Source organism: Scyliorhinus canicula, chromosome 9, assembly GCF_902713615.1.
Source record: "Scyliorhinus canicula chromosome 9, sScyCan1.1, whole genome shotgun sequence".
In the NCBI taxonomy this organism is placed as follows: Eukaryota; Metazoa; Chordata; class Chondrichthyes; order Carcharhiniformes; family Scyliorhinidae; genus Scyliorhinus; species Scyliorhinus canicula.
The window spans coordinates 28398357-28421583 of record NC_052154.1 but is presented as its reverse complement, the minus strand read 5'-3'; the positions used below and the strand labels follow the sequence as shown (position 1 = coordinate 28421583).

Below are 23227 nucleotides of genomic sequence, written 5' to 3'. Positions count from 1 at the left end.
CCTCCTTACCGTTCAAGGCCCCAAACACTCCTTTCAGGTTAAGCAACGTTTCACTTACACTTGCTTCAATTTGGTCTATTGTATTCGCTGCTCCTCTACATTGGGGAGGCTAAACGCAGACTGGGTGACCACTTCGCGGAACACCTTCGCTTAATCCGTAAGCATGACCTGAACCTTCCGGTTATGTGCTATTTTAACTCGGCACCCTGCTCTCATGCCCATAGTCCATTCATGGCCTGCTGCAATGCTTCAGTGAAGGAGGAATAGCATCTCATCTTCCGGTTGGACATGTTCAACCCTCAATGACGATTTCAGCAACTTTAGATTTTGACCTTTCTCCTCCATCTTAAACTCCCCCCTATTTTTAATATTCCACACATGTTTTGCCTCAATGCAAGCTCCTCTTCCTCTCACTCAAGGCCATTAGTCTTTTGTTCTTAAAGTTGTTACTTTTTATTGCAGTTTCTACAACTTTTAACACATTCTCCATAAGACCATAAGACATAGCAGAATTAGGCCCATTGAGTCTGCTCCACCATTCAATCATGGCTGATATTTTTCTCATCCTCATTCTCCTGCCCTCTCCCCATAACCCCTGATCCCCTTAGTAATCAAGAATCTATCTATCTCAAAGACACTCAGTGATTTGACCTCCATAGCCTTCTGAGGCAAAGAATTCCACAGATTCATCACCCTCTGGCTGAAGAAATTCCTCCTGATCTCTGAAAATGAAAATCAATTATTGTCACAAGTAGGCTTCAAATGAAGTTACTGTGAAAAGCCCCTAGTCGCCACATTCTGGTGCCTGTTCGGGAAGGCTGGTACGGGAATTTTGTTTTGAAGGACCGCCCCTTTTGTCTGAGATGGTGTCCTCTGGTTCTAGTTTTTCCTACAAGTGGAAACATCCTCTCCACGTCCACTCTATCCAGGCCTCACAGTATCTTGTAAGTTTCAATAAGATCCCCCCCCCCTCATCCTCCTAAACTCCAACGAGTATAGACCCAGAATCCTCAACCGTTCCTCATACGACACTTCTGACGAAATGTCAAAGTACACAAAATGTTAACTCTGTTTCTCTCCGAATAGATGCTGGCAGACCTGCTGAGTTTTTCTGGCATCCTCTGCTCCTATTTTTCTGTGTAGTTGGTAGGTAGGGTGCCCAGAAGCTTAGCTCCCACTGTCCTCTCAAAGGAACAGAGGGGTGGGGTTGCTGCTCTGCCAAAGCAATTTTCCACTGACTGTTACACTCTGGTACAAGGAAGGGATTAGTGCTAAGAAGTGTGCATAGTGCTTCGTCCAAGGAAACACAGAGGATGAGCCCACAAATGGCAGAGCAGCAGAGAGGCAAGGACATGCATTCAGGACTGATTCTATGCAGGAGTGGTTCTTGGCATGTCCTTGTTCAGAACACATTTTCGTAAGATCCTCTAAAATAATAACTGCCAACAGATAGTCGCGGGTGATAAACCTCCATCTAAAGTTACTTGTACCTTGACGCTATAGTCTTTTGAGGGATTTCCCATTCTTCACAAGGGAGTGAAGCAACATTAATGAGTTTGATTCAGTCAACATTCAAATTGCACCTACTCTCTCCATCATAATCATGGTCGTCAGAATCTTTCAAACACAGTTGGTAATAAGTCCTTTCATCCTGACCCCCTCACATTAATGCCATTGACCATGAATAATGCAACCATGTCAACATCGCAACCATCATCAAGCCATACCCACAATGCAGATAATGACACAACTGAAGATGTAAAACTTTATACACGCTGTCTCAAGTGAGTGTTGTGTCATTCATACAGATATGAGATATGGGAACTCAAACATGATGACTAGACTATTGTGGCACGACAGCTCATTGAAATAATTGTGCTACATCCACTCCGGCCAATGGTCCTGATTAAGAACTGGGCACCATATGCATCGGTCCTGGCGTAAATATACCTTTGAAAACCATATCCTGTAGCACCGCAAATGACAATGCAGCCACTGTAGTGGCGACAGCAGATGGCCGATATTAACCAGACAACACATGGCTTACCGAGCTGTGCTGCCCGCACCAAGGCAAAAGCAACACTGCAGTGCAGATCAATGTATAGCATTAAGCTCTCATGTTTCTGATTGGCTTGCTGACCAGCATCTGGTCATGGAATGTGATTGTTAAGCCTCCTTTAAATGCAAGCTTAGATGGCAACTGAAAGATACAAGGGGCATATTAGTGCTTGAGGTTTTGACTTCTGGACTCTTATGTGATACAAAAGTGAAGGAAGATGCTCTCAAATGCCTCATCAATTAGGCCACATCATTGATCCTGGTGAAGCCATTTTAACTTGCAACTCAGCATGTTGCATAAATGTTATTGGTAAGAAGCTACCTCATTTTTATCATTCCTTTTGAGCTCTCTACTGTACATGCATACACATGTAGGAGGGAAAATAAATATATTGAACAAGTGCTCAAATGTGATATATACAATGTGAATACAGTAACCACGGTGAACTGATTAGTGCCTTAGGAGAGATAGCACCCTGCACTCACACATTCTTACAAAGTTCCTCTGTGTTGCCTCAGAGGAGATGGAGGCATTCAGCTTGCTTATCAACCTAAAGGGTAATGAGGAGCATGGTGGCCAGGCTCATTGTGCAGCATCCATTAGAACCTCCTCCAGACTGCGGCTTCTGCATCATACTCCCTCACATGCCCTTGTCCAATTCTGTGTTCAGCAAAGTGACAGCATAACCTCCACAATTACCACCTTGTGCCAAGGCAATCTCAACACTTCTTTTCTCACCAGTTACTGCACATTTACAATCACGAACAGCCAGCAACTTGGCGATCTCCATGGCCGTTTGCTCTAAGGCTTGCCTACCTCCAGTTCCAACCATTGTTTTACGTTCTTTGCACTATTGTTCTGCGACCACGGCATGAAATTATGTCGCCCTCATATCCAGTGTATGCAGAAATAATGCTCTTCAAAGTGTCTGCGCATCATAGTGCCGATTCATATCTGTTTTGCGTGCAGTTAAATGAGCTGCCTACACATTCCTCTGCTTCATCATTGAGGATTGTAAGTGCCAAATCTCGTATTTGGTCTGCAGGATTCAGATAATCTTTTCCAATTAAGGGACAGTTTAGGGTAGCCAATCCACCTAACCTGCACATCTTTGGGTTGTGGGGGTGAAACCCACGCAGACACGGGGAGAATGTGCAAACTCCACACAGACAGTGGCCCTGGGTCCTCAGCACTGTAGTCCCAGTGCTAACCACTGTGCCACATGCCGTCCCCGCAGGATTCAGATATGACCCTTTCCTTGGACCTCTGTGTCACCAAGCCAAGCTATTCACCGTGCCAGCACGCAAAAGCTCACAACTGTTTTGCGGCACTGGATCCATGATCGCCTATGGTTGCAACTGCTGCAACCTGAGCTCTTGCCTTCTTGGCCATTAAAGCCTGGAATTCTCCCATCTCTGTGCACCTGACCCAGGGATGAAAATCTGAGCCAGAACCTTCATAGTCTGCATTGTTCAGTGCCACACCACATGCTGCACTTACACCTCTATCATAAGAGATCTTTTAAGGACATCCCACAAAGCAAATCATCAAAGATCCTTATATTTTTATTGAATAAAGTGCAACAAAAATTATAGTAGAAAACACAGTTTCTGAATTGTTGGATTTATTTTTTATAAAAAGTCGCCACTACTGACTTCCGGTGGTGACCATGGTGTGAGTGGTCGCACATTGGGTGACTCCCGCTTGTGGTGGACTGTTTGGACCTTTTTCTCCGATTTACGGTGGAACGGAGTGATAGTATAAGGTGCCGGTGAGGTGAAAGAGAGTATACCACCGGTTTATGAATTTGTGGACCAGAAGTGGTCTAAAAAGGAGAATGCGGTCGTTAAAAGCTGGTTTTGAGCCTGCGACACAGGGGAAGATGGCGGATGGTCAGGGTCTGGGTCTGCCGGTCGACGGAACAACTCGTGACCTTCCTGCATGAGAGGTTTGCCGAGCAGAGGAAGAACTTGGAGGAACTGGCCAGGGTGATGGATCCTACAAAGGCGGGGATTGGTCGCATGGAACTGAGGTTAGAGGCCCAGGGCCAGGCGATCCAGAAGGTGAAGGAGGCGGTGGTCGAGCACGATGAGCAGCTTGCCGCCATGGAGGCGGAGATGGGGCTGGTGAGAGATCATCAGAAGAGGCTGCAGGTGAAGGCCTTGATTTAATCTCTCACCCAAAAACCAATGACAGTCATGAGCAGTGTAGAAGCCACTCTTCATGAATTGGGAGAAGTTCAACTGTCTGAATATGTAGATAGTGTGCTGAAAGATAGGAATAATGTTTGTGGAGATAGGATATATTGGCTGCATACAATTGATATTCCAGTTTTATCCAAAGCTCAGAATATCATATGTTTACCCAGGCAAATAACACAGCATGTAATTGCCAATGAATATACTGTGGTGCAGAGAGTTTATATTACAGTTACAGGTCTCAGACCAGTAGCTGCACTGTCAGCTTCAGCTCAGTAGAACACAGTTTACACTGCTAGACTAGAATTCCAAAGGCTACATGGCCACAAGTTTACACGTATCTCATCTCCCAACAGTTAACATTTCTGTGGTAGGCTAGTATGGGAGTCCCTCAATGCCATTTAAACTTAATTGACCACATACTGAAGTTAAACTTCAAGCAATGTCAAACCAAAGACTAGAGAGTCTAGCAATACCTCTCTCCAATGATCAGTTTGGATTTCATTTATTGATTTACATGAAAACTGTAGCTTCTCTGGGTGGTGCACATCATTTCATATCAATGCTTAAGTTTCAATGTAAATGGTGTTAAAGCTTCACAGCTTTTGGTTTCAGAAAACACACCATTAAATAAAAATAGGCTCTAAAGTTAATCATATATCTTTATAATTGATTTAGGGCTGATCAGCCACTACTCCCTCTTTTCAGAATCCGGCATTGGTAAGTGAAGATATGAGAGAGAACAATAGGCATTGCTACTAATATTTGGCCATCAATGATACATGTATTAGTGGTGTCAGGGATTTGGAAACATTCTTGTAGCATTTGATGCCTTTTTACACAAGTGAATGGGGGCAGTTAGCTCAGTTGGTTAGATGGTTAACTTATGGATCAAGCGCCAAAAGCACTAGCTCTGAACCCCACATCCTCCTTTTTTTTTTAATAAACAATTTTATTGAGGTAGATTTTGGCTTTGTAAACAGTTACAGAAAGAAAGCAAAAAAGGGTAAAATGTGCAAACATCCACGTACATTCAATACTTCAATCGTAACATACTGCACAAGCCCGCTCCTCTCCCACCGGTACTACCCGCCATTTTATCCCTCCTACTCTACTTTACCCCCCCCCCCCCCCCCCCCCCCCCCCCACCAACCCCCACCCACCCCCTGCTGACGCTCACTCTCCCGCAAAGAAGTCAATGAATGGTTGCCACCTCTGGGCGAACCCCTGTACAGATCCCCTCAAGGCGAACTTAATTTTTTCCATACCCAGGAAACTCGACACGTCCGCAAGCCACAACTCAGTCTTCGGGGGCTTTGAGTCCCTCCCTGCCAACAGTATTCGTCGCCGGACTATCAGGAAAGCAAAGGCCAAAACATCGGCCTCTTTCTCCCCCTGGACTCCCGGGTCTTCCGAAACCCCACAAATTGCCACCCCTGGACCCATCGCCACCCTTGTTTTTAGCACCCGGGACATGATGCCCGCAAATCCCTCCCAGTACCCCCTAAGCTTAGGGCATGCCTAAAACATGTGAACATGGTTCGCTGGTCCTCCCGCACACCTAGCGCATTTGTTCTCTATCCCAAAGAATTTGCTCATCCGAGCCACCGTCATGTGGGCCCGGTGAACGACCTTAAATTGAATCAGCCCGAGCCTGACACATGTCGCAATCAAATTTACCCTACTCAGGGCCTCTGCCCACAGCCCGTCCTCCATTTCCCCGCCTAGCTCCTAATCCCATTTAAGTTTCAGTTCTTCCGTCTGGGACCCTTCCTCCCTCATGAGGACCTTATAAATATCAGAGACACTACCCTCGCCTCCTTCCCCACTAGAGACTATTCTGTCTTGGATCCCCATTGGTGAGAGGCGTGGAAAAGATGGGACCTGTCTATGAACAAAGTCCCGCAACTGTAGGTACCTAAAATCATCGCCCCTTACCAGCCCAAATTTCTCCTCCAAGCTCCTCAAACTCGCAAAGCTCCCTTCCAGGAACATATCGCCCACCCTTCCAACCCCCGCCCACCGCCATACTCGAAACCCCCCATCTATACTCCCGGGGGCAAACCGATGGTTGTCGCAGATTGGTGCCCAAACCAATGCCCCCGTGTCCCCTACATGCCTCCTCCACTGGCCCCATATCCGCAGGGTCGCCACCACTACCGGGCTGGTGGAGTACCTGGCCGGCGGCAGCGGTAGAGGAGCCGTGACCAGGGCTGCCAAGCTGGAGCCCCTGCACGAAGCCGCCTCCACCCGCTCCCAGATAGACCCCGTACCCACCATCCACTTCCTTATCATAGCGATGTTGGCCGCCCAGTAATAATTAATCAGACTCGGCAAAGCCAGCCCTCCCTCGCTGCGGTTCCTCTCCAGCATCGCCTTCTTCACCCGCGGAGACTTTCCCGCCCAGACAAAGCTCATGATCATCCTGTTAACTCTTTTGAAGAAGGACTGTGGGACAAAGATCGGGAGGCACTGAAAAACAAACAGAAATCTAGGGAGGATTGTCATCTTTACAGTCTGCACCCTCCCTGCCAGCGACAGCGGGAGTGAATCCCATCTCCGAAACTCTCCCTTCATTTGCTCCACCACCCTGGCCAAATTTAACTTGTGCAGCCTGCCCCAGTCTCGTGCCACCTGGATTCCCAAATACCGGAAATTTTCCGCAACCAGCCTAAACGGTAGCCCTCTCAATCTGTTCTCCTGGCCCCTTGCCTGTACCACAAACATTTCACTCTTGGCTGTATTTAATTTGTATCCTGAAAACTGGCCGAACTTCCTCAACATTCCCAGTATACTTCCCATCCCGGCCACTGGGTCCGACACGTACAGGAGTAGGTCTGCATAAAGAGAGACCCTATGTTCTACCCCGCCCCTCACCATCCCCTTCCATCCCTCTGCGGCTCTCAGCGCAATCGCCAGCGGCTCTATGGCCAGCGCAAACAGCAGCGGGGAGAGCGGGCAGCCCTCTCTGGTCCCTCGGTACAACCTAAAGTACTCCAACACTTCTCTGTTGGTCCTGACGCTGGCCCTCGGGGCCTGATATAATAATTTGATCCAATCCACCAGTCCCTCCCCGAACCCAAACCGTCCGAGCACCTCCCATAGATAGTCCCACTCCACCCGGTCAAAGGCCTTCTCGGCGTCCATCGCCACCACTACCTCCACCTCCCTGCCCGCCGGGGGCATCATTATCACATTAAGTAATCTTCTCAGGTTGGCCGCCAGCTGTCTACCTTTCACGAACCCAGTTTGGTCCTCCCCAATCACCTCCGGTACGCAGTCCTCCATTCTAAGTGCCAGTACCTTTGCCAGGAGCTTGGCGTCAACATTAATCAGGGAGATTGGCCTGTAGGACCCGCACGCCTCCGGGTCTTTACCCCGCTTCAATATCAGTGATATAGTGGCTAGCGACATTGTCGGCGGCAGGGTCCCTCTGTCCCTTGCCTCATTGAAAACCCTCGCCAAGACCGGGCCCACCAGCTCAGAAAACTTCCTATAGAACTCTACTGGGTATCCATCCGGCCCCGGGGCTTTCCCCGACTGCATGGCCTTTAGGCCCCCCAATACCTCTTCCACTCTAATCGGGGCCCCCAGCTCATCCACTCGCCCCCCACCTACTGTTGACCCGTCCAGAAACCTTTTCATCTCCTCCGGTTCTTCCGGCGGCTCCGAAGTATACAGCTTGCGATAGAAGTCCCAGAATATCTTATTCAATCCTGCCGGGTCCTCCACTTTACGCCCCTCCCCATTCATCACTCTACCTATTTCCCTGGCCGCCTCCCTCCTCCTGAGTTGCTGCGCTAACAGTCTGCTAGCCTTTTTCCCCATGCTCGTACACCACGCCCCTCGCCTTCCTAAGTTGTTCCACGGCCCTACTCGTAGATAGTGCCCCCAGTTCCGCCTGTAGTCTCTGCCTCTCCCTGAGTAAAACCTCCCCCGGGGACTCCGTGTGCTCTTCATCTATCCGACCCATTTCCCTGACCAATCTATCCATCTCTGCCCTATCTGCCTAGGCTCCCTGGGCCCCGATTGAAATCAGCTCCCCCCGCACTACTGCCTTTAGCGCCTCCCACAGGGTCGCCGCTGAGACCTCCCCCGTGTCATTCACCTGCAGGTAATTTTGCATACACCTCCGAAGCCTCTCACAGATCCCCTCCTCCAACAGCAGTCCCACGTCTAGCCTCCATTGCGGGCGTTGATAGCTCGCCCCCCCGATCTGCAGGTCTACCCAGTGCGGGGCATGGTCTGAGATAGTAATTGCCGAATATTCCGTGTTCTTTACCTCCCCTATACAATCCCTGCTTAGTACGAAGAAATCTATCCTAGAATATACTTTATGGACGTGCGAGTAAAACGAGTAGCCCTTTCCTGTCGGCTGTCTAGCTCTCCAGGGGTCCACTGCCCCCATTTGCTTCATAAACCCTTTCAGCTCCCTTGCCATTGCTGGGGGTCTACCCGTTCTGGGACACGACCGATCCAAAGCCGGGTCAAGGACCATGTTAAAGTCCCCCCCAATTATTAGCTTGCGAGAGTCCAGGTCCGGGATCTTCCCCAGCACTCTTTTAATGAAGTCCACGTCATCCCAGTTCGGGGCATATATATTCACCAGCACCACTCTTCTCCCCTCCAGTCTGCCCCGTACCATCAGGCATCTGCCCCCCCTGTCTGCGGCTATGCCCTCCGCCTCAAATTGCACCCGCTTGTTGATCATGATTGCCACCCCCCTGGACTTCGAGTCCAAGTCCGAGTGGAAGACCTGGCTAATCCAGCCCTTCCTTAGCCTGGTCTGGTCAGACATTTTCAGATGTGTCTCCTGCAACATAATTACGTCCGCCCTCAGAGCCCGCAAGTGCGCGAACACCCGCGCCCTCTTAACCGGCCCATTCAGTCCCCTGACGTCCAGGTGATCAGCCTGGTCGGGGGGCACAACCCCCCCCCCCCACGCCGGTCAGCCATAGCCTTTCTCGGGCCGGCCCCCGGCCCGTGCGTCGCGCCATTCCTGGCCCGCCTGTTGGCTGCCTCCACCCTCAACCTCCTTTCCAGTGCTTATTTCAAGTCCCTCCCACGTCAGCAGAACCCCCCCCTCTAACAACATCCCCCGATACCCCCACCCCTGCCATCCACTGGCTATGGTCTCCCCCCCCACCTGACTCCCTTGACTAGCCAATCTGCTAGCCCGGTGATTCAACACTCCGGCGCCTTCCTGTCTCATTCCCATTGTTTCCCCGTCCTCCTCCTCATTCCCCGGCACCCCATCCCCCTCTCCAACCCACTGGAACAAACTCACTGTCACATGAAGGCATGGACATCAACAAAACAAAACAAAAAACCCCCAAGAAAAACCCCCTCAACCCACATCCTTGGTCCCCCCTTGCTGACTGGCCCCCCTTTGTTACCGTGCCGGCTCCAGTGTCCTCCGCGAGCTGCACAAAAAGTACAAATCCGCCCAAAGAGGAAAAAACAGAAAAAAGAGGAAAAAACAAAAACATAAGAGAAAAAACAAACAAGAAAAAAAATCCCAAACCAATGTCCATGAACAAAGGAAAGAGTCCCAAATGTTCCACTTGGCACCTTTGACCCAGCAAACCGTTGAACAGCAGTCCAGGCCCATTCAGCGTACCTTCCTACAGTAGTCCTCGGGCCCTAATTTGCATCCGTGGGGCCTCTTTTTGGGACCAGCCCCTGATCCCTCGCAAAGTCCATCGCTTCTTCAGGCTCGGAGAAGTAGTGGTGTTGACCCTGGTGCGTGACCCATAGACGAGGCGGGAACAGCAGACCAAACTTCACGTGCTTCTTGAACAGCACCTCCTTGACATTCGTAAAGGCTGCTCGCCGCCGAGCCACCTCCTGGCTTAGGTCCTGGTAAATGCGGAGGACACTGTTGTTCCACGTGCTGCTCCTGGCGCTCTTTGCCCACCGCAGCACCCGCTCCTTGTCCACGAACCTGTGGAACCTAATCACCATCGGGCGGGAGGGTCCGCCCGCCGCCCCTGCCTCGCCTGCACTCTGTATGCCCCCTCCAGCTCCGGCGGTCGCGGAAAGGCTTCGGCCCCCATCAGCTGCATCAATAGGTCTGCTACAAACGCTGCGGCATCAGCTCCCTCAGCCCCCTCCGGGAGGCCGACCATCCTCAGGTTGTTCCTGCGGGCCCTATTCTCCAGCTCCTCCACTCTGTCTAGCAGTCTTCTCTGCCGCTCCTTCAGCCCGTCAACGTCTAGCGCCGCAACCGTCTGCGTATCCGCCTGCTCCTCCACCGCCTCTCCCAGCTCCTTAACTTTAACATCTTGCGCATCCAGCCTCTGGTTCAGTTGATCCACCGCTCTCTGGATTGGGTCCATGCTGTCCCGCTTCAGCGCTTCAAAACTGGACTTCATTACCTGGAGCATGTTATCCAGCGCCTGCTGGATTGCTGAGTCCGGGGTCCGTGTGTCCGCCATCTTAGGTTCCAGGTAAGTTTCTTCAGGTCCTTTCCTCTGTCCCTTTTTCTCTCTTTTCTTCTGCCTCCTGGACTCCCGCTGTTCCATGTGCCGCAGCCCACTCCTCAGCACTTTCGCTGCCGCCTTCCTTCAGCTCCATGGTCCCGCTATCGCGGGGAATCAGCCCCTAAACACCCGCCAGAGTGAGAGCCCGCCGAATGTGTGGCTCACTCGAACATCGCCACCACCGGAAGTCACCCCACATCCTCCTTGAGTTTCTTTTATATCTCTACTCACTCCCTACCATGGCTCTTCTCCATGAAATTTGTTCCCTTAACCCCAGTCTCACTAAAGTGTTGACTATTCAACTTCTCTCCTTGGACCCAATGCAAGCTTTGTAAAATGGTTCCTCTCCTCAGGTACTGTGCATTGCCTTTTCAAAACAGCTATCATCGTTCCTCAATTAAAAAGAAATCACAATTCCTCTGTCTTTGCAAAAGACTACAACGTATCCAACTTCCGTTTCCTCTCCAGAGCCTTCGACATGTTGCCACCTCCCAAATCTTTGCTCACTCTCCCTGTAAGTCAATGTTTGAATATTTCCAGTTACGTTTGTGTCCCTGCTACAGCATTGAAGCAGTCCTCATCAAAGTAATAAATTATCCTTTGTGACTATGGTGTATTTGTGTATTCATAAGAACATGAACATAGAACATACAGTGCAGAAGGAGGCCATTCGGCCCATCGAGTCTGCAGTGACCCACTTTAAACCCTCACTTCCATCCGAACCCCGTAACCCAATAACCCCTCCTAACCTTTTTGGTCACTAAGGGCAATTTATCAAGGCCAATCCACCTAACCTGCACGTCTTTCGAATGTGGGAGGGTGGGAGGAAACCGGAGCATCCGGAGGAAACCCACGCAGACACGGGGAGAACGTGCAGACTCCGCACAGAAAGTGACCCAGCGGGGAATCGAACCTGGGACCCTGGCACTGTGAAGCCACAGTGCTATCCACTTGTGCTACCATGTCGCCCTAATTCTTGACTGCTGCCATCTACCTATGCAACATTGGTTCCTGTCACTCCTGAAACTCTCATCCATAGTTTTCAGCTACGGACTTGACTATGTCAATGCTCTCCTGGTCCACATGCCATCTTCTACATTCTGTAAATGTCAGGTCAACCAAAACCTGGCAGCACTTATTCTATCACTATATCACTCACCCATTATTCTGGCTTTCCTGATTTATATTGGTTCTTAGTCTCCAACTTAAAATTCTCATTATGATGTTAAAATCCATCCATGGCTTTGCCAATTCCCATCTCTGTAACCTTCCGTGAAGTGTCTTTGGATGTTCTTCCGTTTTATAGGTCCAAATAAATGCAGTTTGTTGTTGTGACCAGACAAATGAACAGTTGCCTATGTGGTCATTTGTTTGTTCTGTGCACTAAGTAACACCACCATAGGATCCCACTATGCAAGACATTACTTAATTTAATACATAAAAATGTATTTCAAAATGAACTAAATAACCTATCATCTCTGTAATATTACAGGAGAAAGTCTTATATCTTACACTTAGAGTACCAGAAAACACTAAGAATGAATAAATTCGGTAAATTATTTTAAAATTCATATAGTGTTTCACTTTTATTAATGTAAATGCGCTATTTTTATTCAAATTGTTTCATAAATGCTTTAATGTTTAAAATAATTTCTTCGTTTGTTTGATAATTTTGAAAGGCCATCTTTAAGAGGAACTTCCAAATGCCTCAATTCAAAGAAATTTGCTTCTTATATGTCATGGAAAAGTTACCAGGACATACTGGATTTTGAACATGGAGCCATTAAAATGTAGAAAGGAGCAATGCATCAAACTACACCAAAAAAACATCATTTGCATAAACATGTGTTAGATACTCTTTCAAGTCTACCATCAGGTAGATTATGATAACAAACATCTCAACATTACGACTAGACAGATTTTAACTGACTGCAAAATCCTGAACAATTAATTTTTGAGGTGACAGCTACCAAATCGACATAAAACAAAATACAGTTGTGTCATATTTCAACGAGTGAGAGGACACGTTTACATTCTACATGGATCATATTATGTATCTTCAGAACCCTCTTTCCTCAATTCTACCTGTGCTATTAATCGTACGTGGGGTGGTGAACAAATTTAGAATAAGTAGAAATACTACAGGGGTTCTTGTTCAACTGAATATAAATGAGTGTCTTATATTTAAATATTAAAATAACAGCACCTTTGTCATCCACAAATGATGGGAAATAAGAAATCATTTGATAGATCTATAGTTACTCACTGTTCTTGCCTGGATAGATAAATGGCATCAAATGGAATGTTTTGCCAAGATTTAGATACAGGTTATCAACTATCTCTCCCTAAAGGCCCTTGAGAAGGATGCATGTGACTTGCAGTTTATGGCTAAAACAGTCATAAAGTGGGTGGATCATGAGCAATAAATGTCTGATGACTTTTGCAAAGTCACAAACCATTTCAAGGTTTGTGCCTCATTTTTATACAATGGGTAGATAAGGTACCCATCGTATAAAAGGAGGAGGGAGTGATTCATATTTGAGTGCTGCCTTTAAAGGTAAAGTAAGGTAAAGTCACCATAGTCTTAGATGACAATAGGCTGCTTTCCCCTTTCAGGGTGAGAGCTGACTGATGGTGGTTTAACCTGAGGATCACCACACCTCAAGTGAGGGGCAAGGATGGGGAGGCGAGACCTTCATGAATAACCTTTAAAGGTAACTTGCCCTCCTTTAAGGGAGATACAATGTTTAAGGGAGACGCAATTCACCTGTACTGCATGTTTGTGAACTTAAACTTGGACAAAAAGTCACAATCAGTACTGGATAAGTGTTGATAGGTTTTTAGATAATGCCATGAAGGGTTTTGCAAAGGAGATCAACAGGATGGAGAATTCCAGCTGTTGGAAGAAGAGTGCAAAAGCAAGTGGGATAGCAACATTGAATGGAATTGGTTACCACTTTCACTGCTACAGCTAGGACCAAGTGTGAATAGACTTGGAAAAATAAATACTTGACAGATGGTGGCAAGGGTAAACGCAGAGCTATTCATAACAATGGGGCTGCAGCCCCTCTTCTCATACAGTATAAAGTTGCTGTTTCCCTTGATATTGGTATTCTCCTGATGAGTCCAAGACAAAAATCTTTAACAAAACATACTTTTCACTGAAGCACTATATCGCAGTTGCTGACCAACTCTGAAAAGAGATCTCTTTTTTGGAGATCTAATTCCACTTACAAAAGGAAACCCATGGATATTAGTGATTTTAAGGATCTATTTGTAGAAAATGTGGTTGGGAGAATTTCACAATCTTCATATTTTGTAGATTTTATTAAAGGCTGATTTTCTTAAGTTTGCAAGCAAACATAAGAAGTGTATACACAATCCATCATGATTTATTACAGAATGACAACACCAGCATGTTGTCCTACATGAAGGTTGCTGTCTTTCCTTTTTACAAACAATCTTGTAAATCGAAAAATTAAATTTAGTATGGATGATTGTGGCTTTGTTGAAAATTGTGAACGTAACAGACCAAAGCACAACAAGTATTCAATCACTGCTGCCAAAAGGAAAATTAAATTAAAATTGTATAAATAAGAAAGTTTGGTGGCAGTAAGTTCAACCCCCTAAAACCATAGGTATAAAATTCAACCTGGAGGTGGCAGGTCTGGCAAAGTAAAGGAAATCTGGCCATGATGGACAATAGGCACTATTGAGACAATACAATACCCACATTCCCATACCATGCTCTTCCCCCATACATTTCAGTCTAGATCAAAATAATGGGTTGAAACATTCGCTTTCCAGCAAGTGTCAAATATGCAAAGTGAGTTTGGATGTTCAACCACAGTAACCATGGTCTCAAAATACAAAGCTACCTGTAGTTGAATACTAATTATGTTAACCAGAGGTCGCTCATGAAGGAAATGAAAACAAGATCACACTGAAATTCTTATAAACGCATACCAATAATTCCGATAAAGTAATTATATAGTGTGGAAAGTCATCAAAGAAATAGGTCACTACATATGTTTTAGTTTTTATTGTTGATCTAGTTGAAGTGATTGCAAACTGGCAAAATAAAAACAAATATAACAATAGCAGTTGCAAAGGCATTTTAAAATACTAGATACCATGCAAAAGCTACCTATGGATTTTCATTTTGCAAGTAAATTTGACTAATGATATAAATGCCTGAAGTTTGACAGAGATGGAAGAGCTTTATACCTCAGCCAAGATCCCATCAGAGCCCTGAATACACAAGACCGTCCCCATATCTGTCACCTATAATTTGTGGCAGTGGGTGTGAATGGGGAAGGATGGATTTTACACATGGGTGGTTCACAGAGGCAGTGGTACATATAAAAGTCAAGCAGTACTAATACTATAGTGATAACCCTCAGTCTTATGTCAATAAACATCGATTGAAATTGCAAGCTCCAAACCTTTTTTAACTGAGACAGAGTGCTTTTTATCAACATTTAAAGAGCAGAGGTTTAAATGAATTAACAACTTCTCCATTCCACAGACTTTAGCCACGTGGAAGTGTATTTATATTTACTTTTAGCAATCCCAATTACCTCTCCAAAAGGTACCTGACTTTTCCAAAATAACTCTGGTAAGATTAAACCTTTCTCTCAAATTCGTAAAGCTCATGAGTGGTGTTTTAGAAATCTGAGCAACAAAAATTGCTTCTGAGTGATGTCAACTGTATTTTCTTCCACAACCTATCATTATCATTGTGGCGGGAGTGGGTTTTCTGAATGTTTAAAATTTGACTAACAGTTCCAACTGGTTATAAAGAGATTAGCTGTCTTTGACGTGGGACTATTAATATAAATGTTTGTTTGATAGGGGACTAAGTACTTTCAAGGGGCTAAATCTATCGAATAAGATTTATCAATGAGCTTTTTTAATATAGTGAAATCTTTAATAGATACTTAGAACATTATGTTATTTCATCTCAGCATGGCTCCTGAGGTCAGTCCATGACGGATACTGGATGAGTTGGCACTGAGAGTGTAAGGGTGAAAGGTGGTAAATGGAGGGAATGGATTGGCATGAGCTGGCACTAATTTCCCTTGGGAGCTTAAAGGATTTGTGGATGAGTGGGCTGTCATGGGTTGGCATAAAGTGTCTGTTAGGGACATGTCATGTTGGTAGATGATCATAGGCTGGAATGGAGAGTATGACGCACCATGGAGAGGTGGGTGGCATATCCATGGATGGGGCATGAGGTGTGTGAGCGGCATGAGGGCTGGAGGACGCTAGAGGGCTCAACTATTTTTATTACAAAGTTTCAGAGCACCAAGGTAGGCCTTTTAAACAGCCCCTGGCAGCCCCTGTGGCTGTCTCCGGGCTGTTTCTGGGGCGGTGGGCCTGATTCCAGTTAGCATCACCTCCCCATCGCACTGAAGATCCAGCCATTTAGGGAGGTTTCTCTCAAGTCGGGTTTGGAAATTTCCCAACTCTGTGCACCCAATTTGGGAGCGAATATTGAAGTCAAAGTGCTCAATAATATTGTCGGGGAATCTTGGTAATGTCATGTCCCAGTATGCTTTGAACTTCAAAGTAATTACTATATTGTAAACAGGCTATAAACAACTGCAAATGATAACTGCCCGAGGATTATCTGACTTCTCTTGGGGATAACGTCACTCTTTTGTCTTAAGAGAGATGAGGAGGAACCTTCCAGACTGATGTTGATTCAATGCCTTCACTGAAACTAATTCAGAGGGGTATTATCAATTGAATGGGTCTTTCAGATACAAAGACAACGGCTATCTCAAATGCTCAAAATAGAAAACCCAAAACACAGGTTGTAGAATTGACCTAATCCCTACCATTTTTGGAAAAATGACTTTTGAACTTGTTCAGGTTACATGGTGAGGAAGCAATTTTGTTGTCTGCTTTTAAAATGACATCAAGAAACTGTTCTGCAGTCATGAGTTCTATTAGAAAGCTGTTAAACCAGCTGCAGGTCATCTGAGCAGCTTCGGTAATAAATGGCATAAATCTCAAAACTGAGAGAAGAACGTCTCCCAAGCCGGTTCCAACTTCGAGTTCACCTGACAAAAAACCTCCTGGAAATTTAAGTGCAAGATTCACAGCTCACTGAAAATTCTCTGCTTTGCAAGAGCTTCACTTCAACTAAAGTATCAACTCGTTTAAGAAACTACAGGCTTGTCACGGAAGGGACTGAGACAATCATAAATTGGAATTGCATTGTTTTACCTTCATCTGTATGTAATCTTCACTGTGTTAGTGTATGTGAGTCACGTTAATGAGATGCCATGTTTTAAATTCCGGAGTAAGTGGCTGATAACAGGTGGCCTCTTTTGTTTTTAAACTCAGAAGAATTGCTGCTGGAAATTGTTTGAATTAGGGCAACCATTCTGGTGGTGAGAGAACACACAACCTTTTGCATGTGGATATCTTGATTGCAGCCAGTAAAGAGGAACACATAAAATCAGTCCAATAATAGGTTGATCAGAACAATCACCAAAGATATTCAGTTATAGACAAAAGCCCAGTTAGCACTCCTCAGCTCTTATTTACATCCTTACATAAAGCTAAGAGAATCAAACTTATCAACTGACTGGAAGTTACTACAATCTATGACCAAGAACTTACATATTTATCTCTTGAACCACTACTGGAACCAAGTCGAACTTCTTCCACATCTCTCTTAAGTTGGTTGAAGGACTCTTCTGATCGCCATATCTATACAGCAAAATACAAAGTTTATTACATGTTTTAAATATTCAAAACAACTTAGTTGAAGAGCCGTTATAAGTAAAGGTCAAACTGAGGTTACTACTGGTGTTTATTGGTAATACTTTTGCTTCAGTATTCAACATCTTATTGGAAATTGTGCATTCATAAAATCAGCTATTATTACTGTATTTGGATTCTGTCACCGATGTGACTGCTCATTTTATCATTCAGTTAGGAAGAGCCAGAGATTTAGGTCACTGATTCCTCCAAAAATAATGGCCTTGATTTTAACCCTCCTCAAAAGTTTCACCAAGGCCAATCTGCCCAAGTAACTGAGAAGACCTACACGAAAATGTATCCTTCTGTATTCATGGAAAAGAATGATTTCGGAATTTTACTGATTATTGCATTTCAAACAGTCAAACCCTTCAGCCAAACTTTATACCAGTGACATTCTGACAACATTGAAAAACTAGCCACAATATAAAGAGAGCTCCTGAATGTAAAAACATGTGATGGATTCATTTAAGAACAGAAGATTGGGCTAAAATATTTTGACAACCTAATGCTCAACTCAATGTACTTTTCCAAACAGAAAATTTTCTCACTTTGCTACCCTTACGAGGTGCTTCCCAGTGACAATAGCAGAACTGCTGAGGATTGTTGCTGCTTATGTACAAACCTTTGAAATGACCATGGTCGGAGACTGCTCGTCCAAAGTAGACATGGCAACCGTGTTCAGCTGCTTATGGGAATGGTGAGGGAGCAAAACATGCTAACATCCTAAGAAAGGTCAACATACACCACTGCAACTTTCATGGTCATGGAGCTCATCAATTCCAATGACCTGTCATTTACAGAGTTCAGAAGATGAGTGACTCTTTGAAACCCCTATTTACTTATTCCACCGACATAGATATCATAGAATTTACAGTGCAGGAGGCCATTCGGCCCATCGAGTCTGCACCGGCTCCTGGAAAGAGCACCCTACCCAAGGTTAACACCTCTACCCTATCCCCATAACCCAGTAACCCCACCCAACACAAAGGGCAATTTTGGACACTAAGGGCAATTTATCATGTCCAATCCACCTAACTTGCATATCTTTGGACTGTGGGAGGAAACCGGAGCACCCGGAGGAAACCCACGCACACACGGGGAGGATGTGCAGACATCCGCACAGACAGTGACCCAGGCCGGAATTGAACCTGGGACCCTGGAGCTGAGAAGCGATTGTGCTATCCACAATGCTACCGTGCTGCCCTATCTCCATGCCCAAAGGCAGACATCTGCCTCCCTAAAGAAAAGCAGAGCTTTGACCCTAGACTGCATCCAAAGTTGCTAAGCTACGACCATGGAATCTTCCTTAGTGATGACCAAATTGAAGCATTCCTGTCCAGTCCAAAGATGGCCCAGAGCTGTTCAAGGTGATTCTGCAAAGCTATTTGCAGTTTCTCCAAGTAGAGGTCGGCACGGTTTCTACAAGTAGAAGTGGGGCGGCACCTTAGCACTGCTGCCTCACAGCTCTAGGGATCCGGATTCAATTCCGGCCTCGGGTGGTTGTATGGAGTTTGCACTTTCTCCCAATGTCTGCGTGGATTTCCTCCGGGTGCTCAGGTTTCCTCCCACAGTCCAAATATGTGCAGGTTAGGTGGATTAGTCATGCTAAATTGCCCCTTAGTTTCCAAAAGGTTGGGTGGGTTCCTGTGTTACAGGGATGAGGTGGAGGCATGGGCTTAAGTAGGGTCCTCTTTCCAAGGGCCGGTGCAGACCCGATGTGCCGACTGGCCCCCTTCTGGACTGTACATTTTATGACTGTCTATGACTGAAGTCAGTGGGCTTCTACCAGGGAGAACACCGATTTAAGGTGACTGACAAAAGATTCAACGGCAACATGAGGAAAATTCACACAGTGAGTGGGTAGCTCATGGAATGTACTACCTGATAGTGTGGTAGAGGCAGATTCAACCATGGCTTTCAAAAGGAAATTGGATAAGCACCTGAAGAGAAAAGATTATGAAGGGTTATTTGAATAAGGCAGGAGAGTGAGACGAGCTGAGTAGTTCTAGCTGAGTGTTGGCATGGACATGGAAGGCCAAGCTGTCTCCTTCTGTACTGTACCCATTCTACGGTCCTGCTGATTTACAGGGGTAGGCTGCTTAGGAGCACTAGCACAGGCAAAGGCACCTGCAAGATAGTGGTTAACACTGCTGCCTCACAGTGCCAGGGACCAAGGGTTCAATTCCTGCCTTGGATACCTGTCTGTGTGGAGTTTGCACTTTCTCCCCGTGTCAGGTTGGGTGAATTGGCCATGCCAAATTGCCCCTTAGTGTCACAACGATGTGCAAGTTAGGTGGGGTTATGGAGATAGGGCGGGGAGTGGGCCTGGGTAGGGTGCTCTTTCCGAGGGTCGCTGCAAACCCGATGGGCCGAATGGCCTCTTTCTACACTATAGGAATTCCAAGGTTCTATGGATACAGAAAGTGCAAATTTGAGTTGTGTATATTCATTTTTAGAAGTGGATAAAATTGTTAAAGTTTTTTTGTTGGCAGCTTTTATTTCATGATTTTAACATCGATACACTGTGGTCATCCATTATATATTGATTGAACAGTGGGGAATGGTGAGGTGACCTTGATAATTGGATGAAATTTTGGGAATTTAGCATCTGCTCAAAGACAGTGCAAAGAGGTCCCAGATGCCTCCTGCTTCTCTCCTCATCTTTCTCTCAAGGTAAACTCCAATGATCGGTGGCGATGTCTATGCCTCATGATAGTGAGGTTCTGGAGGACTCAGCAGACAAACTTTGATGTACACTCAAGCAGTTTATTGCCTATCCTAACACTCAATTTGTATAAAAGGTTCTCCTAAAGCTGTCATTGGTTTTTTTGTCAATCATCTTAAACATTGATGTCTCTAGCTGGGAAGACGGTAGATGACTTGAAGAATGACCTTCAGCAGCTCTGGTGAGCACTCGAGGAAACACTGAGAGCGATCCAGGCAGTTTCAGGATACCAAAGGTTTACTCCATGGAACTCCTTGTGGCTCTTGTTAGAAGCTTGATGTCCTTGCATGGTTGGGTGGTGATTTGAACGGATATAAAGGTTATCCTTTGTCTCAAGCACCCAGCCTCTGGTTCACCATGTTGGGGTAAATATGTCAGGTAGTACTGATTGCTGCAGGATGAAGTTGTGCCTGCTGCCACTGAAGAAGGCATTGACCAAGAGGATCTTATGACTGGTTTCACAAAAACTGGACATTGATAAAATGAAGCAATTTGCAGTTACAGAACATCTCACCATTCAAATATGAGAGCAGCAGAACCACCTGTATGCAGCTGATTTCTTCTTGGAATCCTGCCAGCCTGTAAATCCCTCATGCTCTCTTCTCCCGCTTCTCTCTGGTCAGTGAGCAAATAATGATCTATCCTCTCCTGGCCTCTCCCACCTCCCTGATGCAGCAATGAATGGTGATCTGTGAGATGTTACTGCTGTCACTGGCACATGCCTGGAAGGACTTACTGGCATGGAAATTGAGGATTTGGCCTTGTCAGCCACTGTCAGTGTCACCCGTGCCCTGCTGTGAGATTGCAGGTCAGGTTTCAGGAGGAGTTACAGTTCAGTCACTACCTTTTTGTTGAAATGCAAGCATCTCAATCAGTGTTTCTAGTTGAAGTGGAAGTAGGAAGAATGCTCCCCAAAAAACTTGGGTAGGGCCTTCTATGGGAGCCCTCTGTGGTGATGTGCATCACTGTAAATACACAAGGGGTTAATGTAAATACATGTAGACTAGCTAGACACTAGAGGGAGCACCAGAGACACTGAACCAATAGATCAGTTAGATAGGACACGACCAATGGGCATTCACGATACACACAGAGGTGACACGACCACAGGAGGGCATTACACCAACCCATATATAAAGGACACAACACACATGATCTTCCTCTTTCCAGTGGAGACAGTCAGTGAGTAGAGACACAGGGTTGATTCAATATCACTCCCACCACGTGGATTGTAGCAGACTGGTTTGTCAGTCTGAGTAGCTATAGAAGGATTAACAGTAGTGGCGAACCCGAGTAATAGAAGTGTAAATAGTTTAATAAATGTGTTGAAGTTATCGCCACGTCTGAACCTTCCTTTGTCAAGTGCACAACAAGGAAGCCGCTTATGCTATGCTTAGAGCATAACAAGACACCCTCTTCCCCCTTTCTGCTGCCTGTGCTCTATTTTCACACCATGCTGCTGCCCAAAAGCCCTCATAGCTAAAGAAGGCTTTTTTTTTTGATTGGGTAGAAAATCCCTGTCAGGATCCAGCAGGTCAGCAAAGCTGCCTCAAAAACACAACATAATACTTCCACAAACTCTCCATTAGTAACAGTAAGTGAATGGGACCTCATTTGGAAGTTTATGGTTTGGCGGACAAGAGAGGATCTCTCATGAAACTGAATGCATGTTAAGGTGTGGAAGCTTTTAAGTTGTAGTTAGCTAGTTTGATTGCAGCTGAAGATAGGTCGTGAGAAAGAAGACATCTCTCACAACTCTGCTAGAAAAGCTTATTTAGAAGGCGAGAGAGAACATTTCAGAATGCAAACCATTAAGGGAAGAAGATTTTAAAGCATGTTTTTGGGAGTGGAAATTGGAAACTCTCATGTGATCATCATCTGGGGGATTCTGAGGAGAAATCTACAGACACTAACTTGGGTTCAGAGTGGAGTGTGTGTATTTGACCACAGCCACCTTGTGTGCTTAAAAATGACTTTTTGTATTTTTACTAGGTCAAGTACTTGTTTTGCTACAATACAAATGAAACATTAGAAAAATTTGAAATTCTGAAATTTCTAGTCTCATAAAGAGGCACATGTACACATATGAATAATGGGAAGCTGTTTTTAAAGATAAGCATTATGTGATCCATATGTTAAACAAAGGAAAAAATTCTGGAGATGTAAGGCTTATGGCCTTAAATCAAAAGGCACAATGGAGCAAACTGGAACTTTTTTTTAAAATCTGGAAGGTTTAAAAAATCCTAATGAATTAATACTTTATTGTAATTATGTAATAAACACATTAACAATTAATAGATCATAAATTCTATTTTGAGCTTCTAAGATCAAAACACATTTTCTCTTGCTCCGAGCAGAAATCATACCTCTTGTTTCAAGGCTTTGACCTTGCTCTCCAGGTGGTGTATATCTTGCAGCTGATTCAAATTCTCTGAGTCTTTCACAGCCATCTCATTGTGTAGTTCAGTTATCGTCTCCTGTAATTCTTGAATTTTCTGTTGCTTATCAACGACCTATAATAATCAGAAACAAGTCATTGTAGGCAGAAAAGGCATTCCCTAGCCGAATGCTTCCACCAAGCATTACAGAGTTTATCTGGCTAAAAAGGAGAAGGTGTAATTATAGAAAAGTCGGTTCATTTTATTTATTTACAACATCTCCGAAATCTTGTATTTTAAAATTAAAATATAACGGGCGCGATTCTATCACTGGGTTGAATCGTGGGAGAGGCCCAAATTGGCACGACTTATCTGACTTGAGGCACCTGGATCTGGATCACGCCCTGGTTGAGTGTGATGCAGATAATGATATTTAATTATGTGTGGCCATCTTGGCCAGTCAAGATGGCCACTCGGGGGTCAACTTGGCAGTGGTCTGCGCATTAGCTTCATAATTGCTGCGCTGTCACACATGCGTGCATCTTAGAGGGATGATTGGTGGGGTCGTCCGTAAACAGCCCTGATGTTCATGCAGAATTTCTGGAAGA

General features: G+C 45.5%; 1 protein-coding gene across 4 annotated transcripts in view; it reads right to left on the bottom strand.

Moving 5' to 3' along the window:
• LOC119971178 (myosin-3) overlaps nucleotides 1-23227 on the bottom strand; it is a 1049419-nt gene that overhangs the window by 686663 nt on the left and 339529 nt on the right. For all 4 annotated transcript variants that reach the window (XM_038806379.1, XM_038806381.1, XM_038806380.1 and 1 more), the window contains exons 8-9: nucleotides 22608-22754; nucleotides 17373-17462 (exon numbers count right to left, since the gene is read on the bottom strand). In XM_038806379.1, the coding sequence (XP_038662307.1) occupies nucleotides 17373-17462; nucleotides 22608-22754 (237 nt within the window). The remainder of the gene's footprint in view (nucleotides 1-17372; nucleotides 17463-22607; nucleotides 22755-23227) is intronic.